The sequence below is a fragment of the Mchenga conophoros genome, linkage group LG5 (assembly GCF_057382185.1).
Source record: "Mchenga conophoros isolate Kocher_MC1m ecotype Shallow Benthic linkage group LG5, M_conophoros_male_GT1.1, whole genome shotgun sequence".
NCBI lineage: Eukaryota > Metazoa > Chordata > Actinopteri > Cichliformes > Cichlidae > Mchenga > Mchenga conophoros.
This window is the reverse complement of record NC_140530.1, coordinates 40,516,055-40,529,507: the sequence shown is the minus strand read 5'-3', so window position 1 is coordinate 40,529,507 and position 13,453 is coordinate 40,516,055. Positions and strand designations below refer to the sequence as shown.

Here is a 13,453-nt window from a genome sequence, read left to right as displayed (position 1 = left end):
CTGTTTAACAATCCAAAAAAAGAGATATGTGAAAACTTGAGGGTTATATGGCAGAGGGATCTGGGTTGTGCAATCTCTAAAGAAGACTGGCGCAGAATTTTGTCATTCTCTGATAAATATATAAGAGAGGCCAGGGGTAAATTTACTCAGTATAAATTAATACACAGGTGGTACTTCACTCCATCCAAACTTTATAGAATGGGAATTAGTCCCAGTAATGTATGCTGGAAATGTAGTTCAGATCCAGGGACATTTATGCATGCTATTTGGGAATGTGGGAAAGTTTATCCCTTTTGGCAAAAAGTATTGGACAAAATAGGAAGGTGGATTGGTTTGATGATACCCCTGTCACCAAGACTGTGCTTATTAGGGGATCGGCCAGTATTACCTGGGGTTTCAAAATATGACTTTGTGGTTATAAAGGTGGGGGTGATCGCAGCGGCTCGAGTTATTCTCAGTGTATGGAAGGAACCATCTCCTCCAGAATAGAAACTATGCTGAAAATGGTGTCGTATGAAAAACTCTTGGCTAGGATTAATGATGATAGGGAGGGTTTTGACAAATCGTGGGGACGTGTTTTTGGCTGAGATGGTTGGAACTTATTTGGTCAGGGCAATTATCTTTAGTCATGTTGTACGCTTGCTGCACTGTTTGTTTGTGTAGGCACTCAGTAAGGGAATGACTTAAAGATTTGAGTTAACTGATTTGTTTTGTTTTTTTGTTTTTTTTTATTATTATTATTATATTTTTTTTATATATATATATTTTTTCTGTTGTTTGTTTTGTTTGTTTTTGTGTTGTGAAATGTTAAAAACAAATAAAGACTTCAATTATAAAAAAAAAAAAAGGTTATTTGTATTTGTAAGGTTATCTATAAGAAGTCAGGCCAGGTTTCTGCTTTCTGCTTTTTGTTTTATCCTCAATTAATTACGCTCACACCTCTGTTGAAGCACAGTGTCAGCTTTGTTTTATACACAGATATAAAAATATGTACTGATAAATGATCAGAATTAGAATACTTGTGACTGACTGAATCGAATCAGTTATAGAAATCAGTGGCGACATTCAGCCCTGAACAGGTGTGCCTGTTTAAAAAAAAATAGAAAAAGTTTGAATGCCGTGTAGTGGACTCTGAAAAAAGCAGAAGCAGAACTATCTGCTGAAAAGCGGTGTAGAAGCTTATTTCTTTGCTTAAACCTGCTTTATTTAAAAGGGCAGAGTAAGTGCAAGAGGAGATGTGGGGCATCAGACACAGGTAGGATTCGAACCTGCGCCCCCTGGTCTTAAGGCGGCTACTCATCTCACTGAGCCAAACCGGAGCAGAAGAGGCTTGTATTGAAAAGAGGTGGAAAAAGCTGAACTCTCTGCTGAAAGTGAAGGAGCTGACATTTTTGCTGAAGAGCTGAGAGGTCCCATTGATCAAAATGGGCCAAAAAATGGCATAAAAAGCTTAATATTTCAAAAGGTATAAAAGCTATGAGCACCAAAAGATATATCTGGCATTAGCAGAATCAGCAGAACAGTTTAAATTTTGAATGGTGAAAACCGGATGAAAACTGAGGGAGTAGTTACGCAGCAAAGAAACGGAGCAACTAGAATAAGGTAGAATAATAAAGTTTAAAGAGAAACAGGAACACAATAGTGTGAATGCCGTAAGGCACACAATGAAAGGTACAAACCTGATCGCTGTCAGCACGTGACTCACTAACTTCATACTGAGCACAATGTAAAAAGGAGATAAATACTGACAGGCACCAAACATATTATGTAAAACTACTATAAAACATAAATACTAAAATTATACGAAATGTTAAAAATTATACAAATTCTAAAATTAGATGTCGTCATATCACTGAACACCGCTTTAATGCAAGTGCACGAGCTGTAAAAGTGTGTAACGGCTGTGAACCGGTACAGAACAGGTGCTACACGTGATGTCAGGTCCGCGGGATTGATGCCGAGCAGCCTCAGCAGCGTTTTCAGTCAGAAGCTTCTCTAGAGAAGGTGGGTCATCAGCTTATCCTCACCTGTTCCTCGGGTCCTGGGCCTTGCGCTATGAATTTCAGGATTTCTGGTCATTCAGCGCATTCACTCAAAGGAGGCGGAGCTTAGGACAAATCATAAACGTGGACAGGTGTGCTGTCAGCAGGTATAGGAAGATAGGAGGCTAGGATAGGAAAGCATCTCAGCTGTGACTCAGACGATTACTGCAGTTTGTTTTGCTGTGCAGTCTGACGAAGAATAAATGCATCAGAATGTCATTTCTGTGTGCACCAACCGTGTTCTCAGAGAAAACCCGCTATTTTATTCTGTTCTGTTCATGGGGATGGACCCCGGCAGGCAGACTCCAGGGTGACGTCACAGGTGAGAGTGTAACACTGAAAACTGACTAACGTGAAGTTTGTTTAAACTGTCATCACACAGAAACGACAAATGATACTTGCAGATGGTCTTACTGTAGATGACAAACATTTACACTGGTGTGACTGTGTGAGGTCATGTGACTGTAGCAGAAAGAGGAACAGCACTGGTTTTACTGGTTTCAGATTTTACTGGAGTACAGACACTATTTACAATCTGCAGAGGGGCCAACAAACAAGATGGACCACTTCCTGTTTACAGCCAGGCTTTGGCGAGCCGCCGCCTCCAGTAAGGTGTCTACATCACAGACAGTCAAAGAGGAGTGAACCCAGCAGGTGAGTCAGATGAAGTGAGACGTCTGCAGCTGCAACATTAGCGACTTTGTGCTATGCTAAGCTATCAGCACTTCTAGCTCCGCCCTCTGACAAACACCTGGAGTTTGTGCACAAGTAACTGGGCACATGGACGCAGCTATGACCAGGACACACACCTATGGAGGCGGGCCCAGTGGATGAGCCTCTGATTGCATCACCGGAGCATCATGTGCACGTTTCACTGCTGCTGCCAGAGCAGCCAATCACAGCTCAGTATTCACTGTGACATCAAAGAACCAGTGCTCGGCTCACGTGCACACTCCTGGTTCGGAGTTAATCCACCACACGCGCGTTAATCCTTACATGTGAGCGAGTGTCACAACGACAATTACGTTCACGTGTAAAAATCCGCTGTTCCATCGCGTCCTGCGTCACGTTTCTCCTGGTGCATTTGTTCCCGTGGAGACAGATTATGATGGCATCTCTGTGAGCGCTTCGGCTCGCCAAGAAAACTGCAAAAAGTTTCATAGTGACCTTTGTGTGATGGCGAGGGCAGCATTTAAATGCACGCCATCACACAACGGTGACTAAGACAGTTCATGTCAGGGTTTGATGCCAATAACACATCCAGAGTGGCGTCCTGCGGTGCTTTACATTACTGTCACATGTCGAAGCCGTGACGAACGTTCTTAACGTGACCAAACAAGTGAAGCTGCAGCAGCACGAAACACCTGAACACATGACCTCGTGCTGAACGGGAAGAGGAACGTAAGAATGGCGGCGCACGCTCTGAGGGTCAGGAACATCTTCGAAATAGTTCACGCACACCGGATGATGATGAAGATGATGTGAGGAGGAGGAGTCTGTCTATCGCAGCTTTGTCGCTTTGGTTTCACACCGTCGCTTTAAATTAAAACATCAACAGGCTATACACTATATACACTGCTGCCAGCCCTGGAAACAGACGCCTCATTGGGCCACAGCCAGCCAATCCCAGAACAAACATTTGTTGTAGTGTCAGGTTACTGAGTGGGAGGAGCCAGAGAGCAGAAAAGAGGGAAAAAAATGTTTGAAACACTTAAAAATAAAATAAACAAAACACAAAGCAAACTCCCAAAAGTTTAAATAAAAAAAAACTTTAATTTTTCTGACAAACGTTTGATGAACCCGAAAAAAAAGACGTTAATGACAAAAAACTGTCGTGTTCACACAAATGTCTGTCAGTTTGATTACATGAGACCCCGCCCCCTCAGCGTCAGTGACCCCGCACTCTAAGGCGTCTGTCTCCGAGCAACAGTCTGAATCTGACTCCACCTCCTCCCACCTAACTGTTAATCCTCCACCTCATGAGTAGTCCATTTCCCCACACTGACTGGCCGGGCCATTATAAGTAGGCGGGACCAGAAGCAGGACTGAAAAAAACAAAACAAAATCAAACCCCAGAAAAACAAAGATCTGTCCAATAGAAACAGTAGCTGCCTTATTGACCAATCAGAAAGCCCTATGGGTGCGGGGATCAGAGTCCTCCGTGGTCACAAGTGACATTACAGGTGGGGGGGGTTATTGCTGGAGCTCGAAGTCGCTGCTCACTGATTGGCTGTGATGTTTGTTGCTGAACAACAGAAGCCACAGCTGAACAAGAATCAGCTGCAAGTTTTAAAAAAAAATTTTAAAAATAAAAAAAGCTCCAGAGCTTTGACCAATCACAACAGAGCGGGGTTAAAGCCAGCAGAGGGTGGGGCTAATTCAGGCTTCGCCCACCCCCTGGTGGCATGTGGCATTATGGATAAACATTTGCTACAGGTGCTGGTGAAAGACAATCTGAACGAGACAAGTCAGAAAACAAAACTTGAAACAACTGTCCAACAGGCGAAAGGGCGTGGCCTCCACAAGCCCCGCCTACACGGTGGACACTTTGTCTCGAGGACTGCTGCTGCTGCCACTATCACCGCTGCTGTTGTTGTCGTTGTTGTTGTTGTCGTCGTGGCCACCGGGTGACAATACGTTACTCTGTGTCCTATCAGATGTTTTGGGGGCGGAGTCTCTATCTCCAGGAGAGATGTGGGCAGGGCCAGGGGACGACAAGGAGGAAATGCGGGTGGAAGAGGCGCGGTACGCTGCTGTCAGCTCGGCCAGACGCTCTGGAGTAGGCGCCCACTTCGCAAAGCCGGCGTCGTTCTGCAGGAAGAGAACTGCAGTACCGTGTACAGCCCGGTAGTACATCTCATCCCTGATAATATATAAAGTAATCAGAGTATTAGGCTACTACAATCAATCAGTAATTCAGTGTACACAATATTAGTATTACAGTAATACTACAGCACTGTAGTGCGAGTACCTTTTGCAGATGTGCTGACTCCCTGATCGGTACTCATGCTCGTAGGCGGGAATGCTGAGTTGATGACGCAGGAATCTACTTCCTTCCATGCGAGTCAGAGCTGGAGTCACGGGGTCACGCCACTCAGGCACGAACACGATGAACGACAGAGGCTCCGAGGACTGGTCCAACAGGTCCTGAGAAAGACAGGAGACCGGATCAGAAACCCTGGATCACAGTCCGTTTCAGAGGCCAGATCAGAGACTAGTACTGACCTCAAAGTGCGTCACCATTGCATCCATCAGCTCCTCGCAGAACGGCGGGTTGGCTTCAAACGAGCCGCTGACCGGACAGAAGGACAGGAAGGGCCTGAAACACATGCCAGATTGTCACGCTGGGACAGGGAGAGTGGACAGACTGTGCAGCGGATTGTCCAGTTGTGTCACCTCACCCTCTGGACCCGAAGAAGCCGTCGGTATCAGGGAAGGCGGAGCAAAACTGTTTGAAGTAGCAGTTGAGTGGCGAGGCAAAGCACTCGAAAGAAACACCAAACTGACGGTTCAGCGTCTGAAACACCAACACCGGCAGCGCCCCCTGCAGGCCACTCCCCTCGTTAGCACCACTGCCGAACATCACCTGCACGCACACACACACCTGGTTAGCTTTGAGCAGCTAATGAAGCAGGTGAACCGAGCGAGCACGCCGTCAGCTGACCTGGTATCTCTTCAGGAGGCACCAGACTCTGGACAGGAACTTGTCGAAGCGAGGGTCGTCTATACAGCTGTACCTGTACAACAGCTCCTGCAGCGAGACAGGTGAGAGACAAACGGGACAGATTGGACACAGTAATCTGATTACAATGCGTTACTGACCAGCTTTTTGATGAGTACTTTGATTACTCTTTTGAGTCCTTGTATTACTATGTAAAAAGTAAACAGATTACACCGGAGGTACTGACTAGGTTGCTGTTATGTACTCGGATTACAATTTTTAAGGTAATCAGATTACCACGGGGTTACTGACCAGTTTGCTGAAGTGTCCTCTGTTAACTTTGACCATCTCTCCTCTAAAGCGTAAACACGCCATGTCATTCTCAAAGTGAAGCTCCACACGAGGCAGCGGCGGCGACGGGATCGCCAGACGCACCGGGTAACAGTAGACAAGGCGGGACTGCGGCGGGGACGCACACGCCTCTGAAACATGCAGAGACAGAACACTATGGGCTCAGACAGCCAGGTACACAGGTGAATAATACACAGGACTGAAGTGTACCAGTGGGCGGGTCCTGCAGCAGGCTCAGGTGTGTCTGGCGCAGGCGGCGGCTGTACTCCGCAGACAGCTGGTAGATCTTGGAGCAGATTCCCTCGACAGAATCTTTGGCGACGGCGGCGACGTGAGGACCGCACTGCTGCCTCAGGTGCTCCAGACGGTCCTGCAGATACACCAGTGACAGTCACAGGCGACTTGTACAGGTGATCTACAAGCAATCGTGTAACGAGTACAGATGAAGCGAAAGTCACAGGTTACCATATAGTCCTCCTTGCTGGCAGAGTGATCTCGGCGCAGCCAGTTCATCGTGTCCTCGGCGTTCCATTTCACCACCTTCCTGCTCTCCGGGCTCGCATTCCTGCATGGGTGACAGGTCAGAGGTCAGAGCACGGGCCCACTTGATAATCTCAGCAGGATTGAGCTCAGCAGTTGGTCAGCTGGGTCCTACCTGGAGTCGATCATCTTCTTGGCAGCTTCAGCGTATTTAAAGAGCAGCTTCCGAGCCTCCTCTTTGTACTTAATGCGAGACAACCTGCCACACACAAACCAATCACTGATCAATATATTAATCTGCACATGATCTCTGATCAATAAATTCAGACTATTTCTAGTGTCAGACATTTATCACTCAATTAAAAGCAAATCTCATGTTCTCCTCACAGCAAACGAACGCCATGAGCACGAGACGCGAACGCCACTCGATTTTAAAGTCACCTGATAGGGATGTCGTTCATGACCTCTCGGAACATCGATGGGGAGATAACAGGGTCACAGTCACTCGGCAGTAAGGGGTCGTGACCTTTGTCAATTACTTTCCTCTCTAGCAGCCAGCGGTTGAAGGACTCCCGGGGCGGATCGATACCTGAGGCAGAGAACCAACACCTGGTCAGAGCTCACATTCACACATGCCCGTCATACCCATTAATGAACACTCGGGCTTGGACGGCTCCAAAGTCTCTGATGACCTTTGACCTTCACCCTATCTGAAGATGTGTTCTCCCTCCACCTCTCACCTGTGGGGGAGGAGCTACCAGTACACAACCTGCACGTGTGGCATACCTTCCCTCTGGTGGCACAGCTCGTGGTAGTGCTGCCTCAGCTTGGTGACCAGCTGCGCTCGCTGGAGCTCGATCTCGGGGTGGGGGGGCAGGTGGTGGCTGGCGGGGGCCTGCTCTCGGATCACGGCGTTGGTCTGCACGTCCAGGTCCCAGTAAATCCTGAAAACACCGACCAATCAAAAAGGTCCTTCAACAAAACAAAACAAAACAACATGCAGTACTCACACAGCTGGTCTGTACGGCGCGGGGGCGGGGCTCGGTGTGGTGGGTGTGGCGGACTGGGCCTGTTTGTCCTCAGGGGCGGAGCTCCAGGGTTTGACCCCAGGAGTGCTGGGAGAGATGGGCGTGGTCGGCTCCACCTGGTAACAGACAGACCTGGTCAGGGTTCGCTCACCTGCACTCGGAGCATCATACGTCAGTCTATTCACACTCTGCTGTGATTGGTTGTCAGGTTACTAATCGTGGCATAGGAAATGTAACAGCGGGCATGAAGGTCAGTATGTCAGCCAATCACAGCAGAGCATCTTTCTGGCTCATCCAACCTAGGACTCCGTTTTACCTTAGCACGTTTGAAGCTGTTAGGTCCTCCCCCCTGCTCCTCAGAGCTCCTCCTCTTCCTCTGACCATTACCAAGGTTACTGTCCCCGCCCTCTGCAGGAGCCGCATTTAGACCTAAAGGATCAGACTGCAGACACAGATCGGTACCTGATCAATAACTGCATGTCAATCAATAACTGTAAATGATAAGCACAGGCAATACTCACAATAACATCATGCTGGCCGAGCACTGGCACCTCCCACAGGCTCTGATTGGTGAATCTGTTGAAGTAATATGGCCGATTCTCCCGCCGAGACCAACACTTGGACCATCCAGCCTGAACCAACTCATCTGGGGGGGGAGAAAGAGAGAGAGGGTAATCAGGGTTGGAGTACGGTGAGTGGGACAGGTAAGAGGCAAACGAGCGTACCTGGGAGCTCAGGTGCTTTAGAGGCAGTGGACGGAGAAAGGGGTGGTCCCTGAGATGAGGCGGAGCCAGAGGGAGCCAGCATCATGGCCGCCTCCCCCTTCACCAATCCCTGGCTGTCATTGGACATCTTGGCAGTTAGAATGACATCACGTGCCTTCAAAACAAAACACAGGTGAGAATGAGTCAGACAGGTGTGCAGCTGCAATCAGAGGTAGGGGTGGGTTTTACAAATAATGGTATCGATTTGACATAATAATATATAATAATAATAATAATAACAATGTATTTTGACAGAAATACCAGAAGCTCATTTCAACACTCGCCAAACAGCAACGATTAACGAGCAGGTAAAAATATATAAACAGAGCAAGGATGGTTCACCCCATGACACGTGCACGCTGTCGGGGCTGAAAGCCGACATGTCTTCGTCACTCTCAGACCAAAATTCACTGAACCAGCAGCAACAGAAGATCCAAACTACGTTTCACGTTTGATACACGTGGTCACGAGTTTTCTCTGACTTTGGCTTTTTTGAATCCACCAGGATAAAAAAAACACTTCCTGCACAGCTCTCTCTCAGTGTGCTCTGCTTCCCTTAAGCAGCATCAGGTAATGTTCACGTGTTGATTTGTGGTTTTCTTCAGTTTTTGATCTACTGTAGAATATTTTTAACATTATCTGCTATAAAAAGTTATTCCAGGAAAATCTGCTGCTGCTGGCTTTTTGTTTTATCCTCAGTTACTCTGACACAAAGGCCTCTGCTGTGATGCTCACACCTGTCTCAGTGTCAGCTTTGTTTTATACACAGATGTAAAAATATGCCCATGTACTGATAAATGATCAGAATTAGAATAACTGAGTGAGAATCGGTGAGCACACCCAGCCCTGCTCAGAGTGCCATACAGATCAGACAAACTCATCAGTAGTTTGATCAGCGTTACAGGTGCTCGTTCAGGTGTGTTGGCGCGTGCGTGCATCCAGGCGTCTATGTGCGTGTGTGTTGTGGCGGTCTCGGTGCTTGCTCCGATCCCGCGGGTTAATGTGGCGCGCTGACGTCAGACGGCGGCAAACAGCCGATCAGTGATTAAATTGATCACAATGATCGATGGGCTCAGACAGATTTTAGCGCGCTGTCGACACGTTTGATCGTGTTTTCTTACACGCAGAAACTAGCGCCATGGTTACACGCATGCGCGGTGCAGGTTTCCCAAACAAACAGGGAGGAGGGAGAGAGGGGGAGGAGGACAACAAAAGGCTGCGGCGGCTGCTCGGGAGCCCGGGACCGACACGGACACACGGTGACGGCCGGTCCGGCTCTGCGGTGGGGTCAGGCTGGGCAGCACGCTCAGTAAAGGTCGGGTTCGGAACCTTCGCGCGGTCACATCGGCAGTTAGCCGCCATTAGGCTCAGAGACCTGCGGCTGTTCAGGCGCCACTTCACTCACAAGATGGCGGACACGCCCCTGCCACAGCGTCGCGCGCCCTCACTAACATTTCTGTTCTGTGCTCCGAGCTGGGCCGCCCCGCGCGCCACTGTCCAGCCCCCACCGGGAGCTGACACCTTCCGCCGCGTGTCGGTGCGCCCGGAGCCGGCCCGCGGGACCGTCGGCGCTTACCTTGGCCGGTTAAGTCGCGGACAGTTGCGGGTTCTGCGCGTTGTTTCGGGTCCTCCGCTCCGCTCCCTCCCCGCCTGCTCAGACATCTTTACAGGGACCCGGACAGAGCAACTGCGCAGGCGCAGCGCCCGACCTCCTTCCTGTCCCGAGGTGTTCCACTGCGGGCGCCATGTTGAAGAGGTCAAAGAGGCTGAAAGCTGAGAGATGTGACCAAAAACATCAAAGAGTTTTAACACACACACATCAATGAACGTGAGGGTGTTGCCCTTAAAGGCACATTTCAGCTCTAATTTCTTTAATAATGCTCAGAACTTAAAACATAGATTTGAGCATTTGATTGGTAATTTATTGATTGGTAATTTATTTCAACATGTGAACAATATACAAGTACATTTAGAAAAGAAATGAGAGAAAAAAAAATATACTATACAAATTACATACAAAAAAACATTCTGATTAATTTACATGTTGAAAGGGAGTGGGAAGAAGTATACACTTATTTAATCCCACCCCTGTCCCATAAATTATCAGTGAATATTTAGTCAGCTTCCTTACTGATATAATTTGTAATAAAAATAGTGAACAGATTTCTGATATACTATATACTATAATATCACATCATGAATTTTTTGTTTGTTTGTTTTTAAATAGAGACATTCACTTAATTTAAATATTTTCCTTTTCTTTATAGATCGAGAAGATCATATTTTTATAACTCTTTTTGAACAGTTTTATGTTTGGACATTGCTTTAATTCCATATTCAGTTTGTTCCATAGTTTCACTCCTTGAACAGAAACACAAAAGCCTTTTCTTGTAGTACGTACCTTCATTGTTTTGAAGTTACAAAAACCCCTTAAATTATAACTTCCTTCTTTCAAAAAAAACATACTCTGAATATTACCTGGCAGTTCTTTATTTTTTGCTTTGAATAGAATTTGTGCTGTTTGGAATTTCACTATATCGTCAATTTTCAATATTTCAGACTGCAAAAATAGTGAGTTTGTATGTTCCCTATAACCTGCATTGTGGATGATTCGAATTGCTTTTTTTTGAAGAGTAAAAAGTGAATGTAATGTGGTTTTATAGTTATTGCCCCAGACCTCTGCACAATAGCTTAAGTATGGTGAAACCAGTGAACAGTAGAGAATATGAAGTGATGTTCTGTCGAATACCTGTTTTGCCTTGTTTAGTACTGCAATGCTTCGTGATACTTTGGAATGAATATATCTTACGTGAGCTCTCCAGTTAAGTTTTTCATCTATTATTACCCCCAGAAATTTATTTTCACTGACTCTTTCAATATCAACACCATTTATTTGAATCTTTGCATTTGTATTTAAACTACTATTTCCAAATAACATCAGTTTAGATTTATTCAAATTTAATGATAATTTGTTTTTATCAAGCCAGAACTTCACTTTACTTATTTCATATCCTCCAATAAATTCTGCAGATCATCACCAGAGCAAAATATGTTTGTATCGTCAGCAAAGAGAACCATTTTTAATACTTTGGACACTTTACAGATGTCGTTAATGTACAAGTTGAAGAATTTTGGACCCAAAACTGACCCTTGGGGTACACCACAAGCAATGTCCATACATAAGGAGCAACCACCATTTATTTTCACAAACTGCTTTCTGTCACTTAAATAACTCCGGACCCAATCTAAAACTACCCCTCTGACACCATAACGTTCCAGTTTTCTTATTAATATATCATGATCTATAGTGTCAAATGCCTTTGTCAAGTCTATGAATAACCCAGCCACATATTGCTTTTTGTCTATGGAATTTGTGATGTATTCTATTGAATCTAATAGTGCCGATGATGTTGATCTGCTTGATCTGAATCCGTACTGACTCTCAGTGAGTAGTTTATGTTTATCTATAAATTTTTCCAGTCTGTTTTTAAACAGTTTTTCAAGAACTTTTGAGAATTGAGGTAGTAAAGAGACAGGCCTGTAGTTTGTGAAATGGTGTTTGTTTCCAGATTTGTATAGAGGTATAACTTTTGCTATTTTCATTCTGTCTGGAAATCGACCAGTTTGAAATGATAAATTACAGATGTATGTAAATGGTTTTATAATAGCCTCAATGACTCTTTTAACCACTATCATATCAATATCATTACAATCCAAAGATTTGTGATTTTTACATTTTTTGACAATTTCAAGAACTTCATTTTCATCAACGGCTGTGAGAAACATAGAATATGGATTTCTGTCAATCAGTGTATCGGGTTTTTCCTGTGCTTTCCCAGGATGAGTGATTGTTCTTGCTAAATTTGGTCCAGCAGTTACAAAGAATTCATTGAGACTATTTGCCACAACATCCATATTGTATTCTTCATGATCATTACAAATGAAATACTTGGGATAGTTCTTTTGTCCAGTCCCACATTTTATAACACTGTTCAGGATTTCCCATAATCTTTTATTATTATTTCTATTTATATCTAATTGCTTCTTATAGTATTCCTTTTTACTAAATCTAAGTATATTAGTTAACCTATTTTTATATCTTTTGTATCTGATTTCAGCATCTTTAGTTCTCGTTCTTAAGAACTCTCTGTATAGAGCATTTTTCTTTATACATGCATTTTGCAGACCTTTTGTTATCCATGGACAGTCCATATATTTCTGTTTCCTACTATATTGCTTTATTGGACAGTTGGTATTGTACAGTAATGTAAATATTCTAAGGAATTTATTATAAGCACTATTAACGTCCTGTTCCTGATATACTTCACCCCAGTTTTCCTTCAATAAATCTTTTTTAAATGCATTCATTCTTTCTTCTGTTCTTACTCGTCTGTACTCTTTTTTACTGTCCATTTTATTGATCTTGTAATTCCTATCATAGATTGTAAAAATTGGAAGATGGTCACTTATGCTCAGCAAGTGTGATCCAGCTGGCCACTTCATTTGTCAAGCCTTTAAATCTCATGACTTATCTCTTATAATAACCAGGGGCGGGGGGTGGCTTACTGGGCTTAAGCCCGGGTTGTTTTTTCAGAAGCCCGGGGTCTTTTGGAGTGTAATTTTTTCATAGTTACATGCCTGGCTGATAACTGTATAAAACAAAAACTACACACAATATTCGAAGCACATAGCGCACACTGTGGGAATTTACGACTGTGCGTAAATCCCCCCTAATATTGGTATGATCTGAGCTCAGACACTGAGTGAGGGGCGGGGCAGCTGCTGCCTGCGAGTGCGCTGTTAGAGAAGCGCAGCCAGGCAGAGAACTGAAGTTCGACCAGGTACCAAAGCTGTACAAATAATGTAAATATGACGGTGTATCACGAAAGACTGATATCAAACTGATACGTTTACGTTACTCGTTCTTCAAGTGAATCAGCAAATGGTGAAATGAAAAGCCGAACAACAACAATGCTGTTTCTGAGAGTCTCAGCTTACATGTGTGTTTATTTTATATTTTCAGTTGTTTCCCTCCACGGCTAAATAAATCTGTTTCAGTAATGCACTGATATACAAGAATGGACATAAGGAGCTTCTTTCAAAGGAAAAACTCTGGTAGATGTTATT

At 44.9% G+C, this 13,453-nt stretch overlaps 1 protein-coding gene across 1 annotated transcript; it reads right to left on the bottom strand.

The window, feature by feature from the left end:
- Positions 1–2,531: 2,531 nt before the first annotated feature.
- pcif1 (phosphorylated CTD interacting factor 1) lies at positions 2,532–10,061 on the bottom strand. The gene is made up of 16 exons (XM_085275374.1): positions 9,903–10,061; positions 8,288–8,441; positions 8,084–8,208; positions 7,879–8,004; positions 7,545–7,678; positions 7,321–7,478; positions 6,976–7,123; positions 6,710–6,793; positions 6,520–6,619; positions 6,265–6,424; positions 6,016–6,185; positions 5,707–5,793; positions 5,444–5,628; positions 5,268–5,361; positions 5,014–5,189; positions 2,532–4,905 (listed from the first exon to the last, which is right to left on the bottom strand). The coding sequence occupies exons 2-16, from the start codon at positions 8,412–8,414 to the stop codon at positions 4,575–4,577; spliced, it is 2,205 nt and encodes a 734-aa protein (XP_085131500.1). The 5' UTR covers positions 8,415–8,441; positions 9,903–10,061; the 3' UTR covers positions 2,532–4,574.
- Positions 10,062–13,453: the final 3,392 nt, after the last annotated feature.

Excerpts from the sequence above, each read along its gene's own strand:
- pcif1 (XM_085275374.1), bottom strand. The coding sequence starts at position 8,414 with ATGTCCAATGACAGCCAGGGATTGGTGAAGGGGGAGGCGGCCATGATG. Across the intron at positions 8,209-8,287 it reads TAAAGCACCTGAGCTCCCAG|ATGAGTTGGTTCAGGCTGGA; the intron begins GTACGCTCGTTT and ends CTCCCCCCCCAG. Across the intron at positions 5,362-5,443 it reads GGCTTCTTCGGGTCCAGAGG|GCCCTTCCTGTCCTTCTGTC; the intron begins GTGAGGTGACAC and ends CATGTGTTTCAG.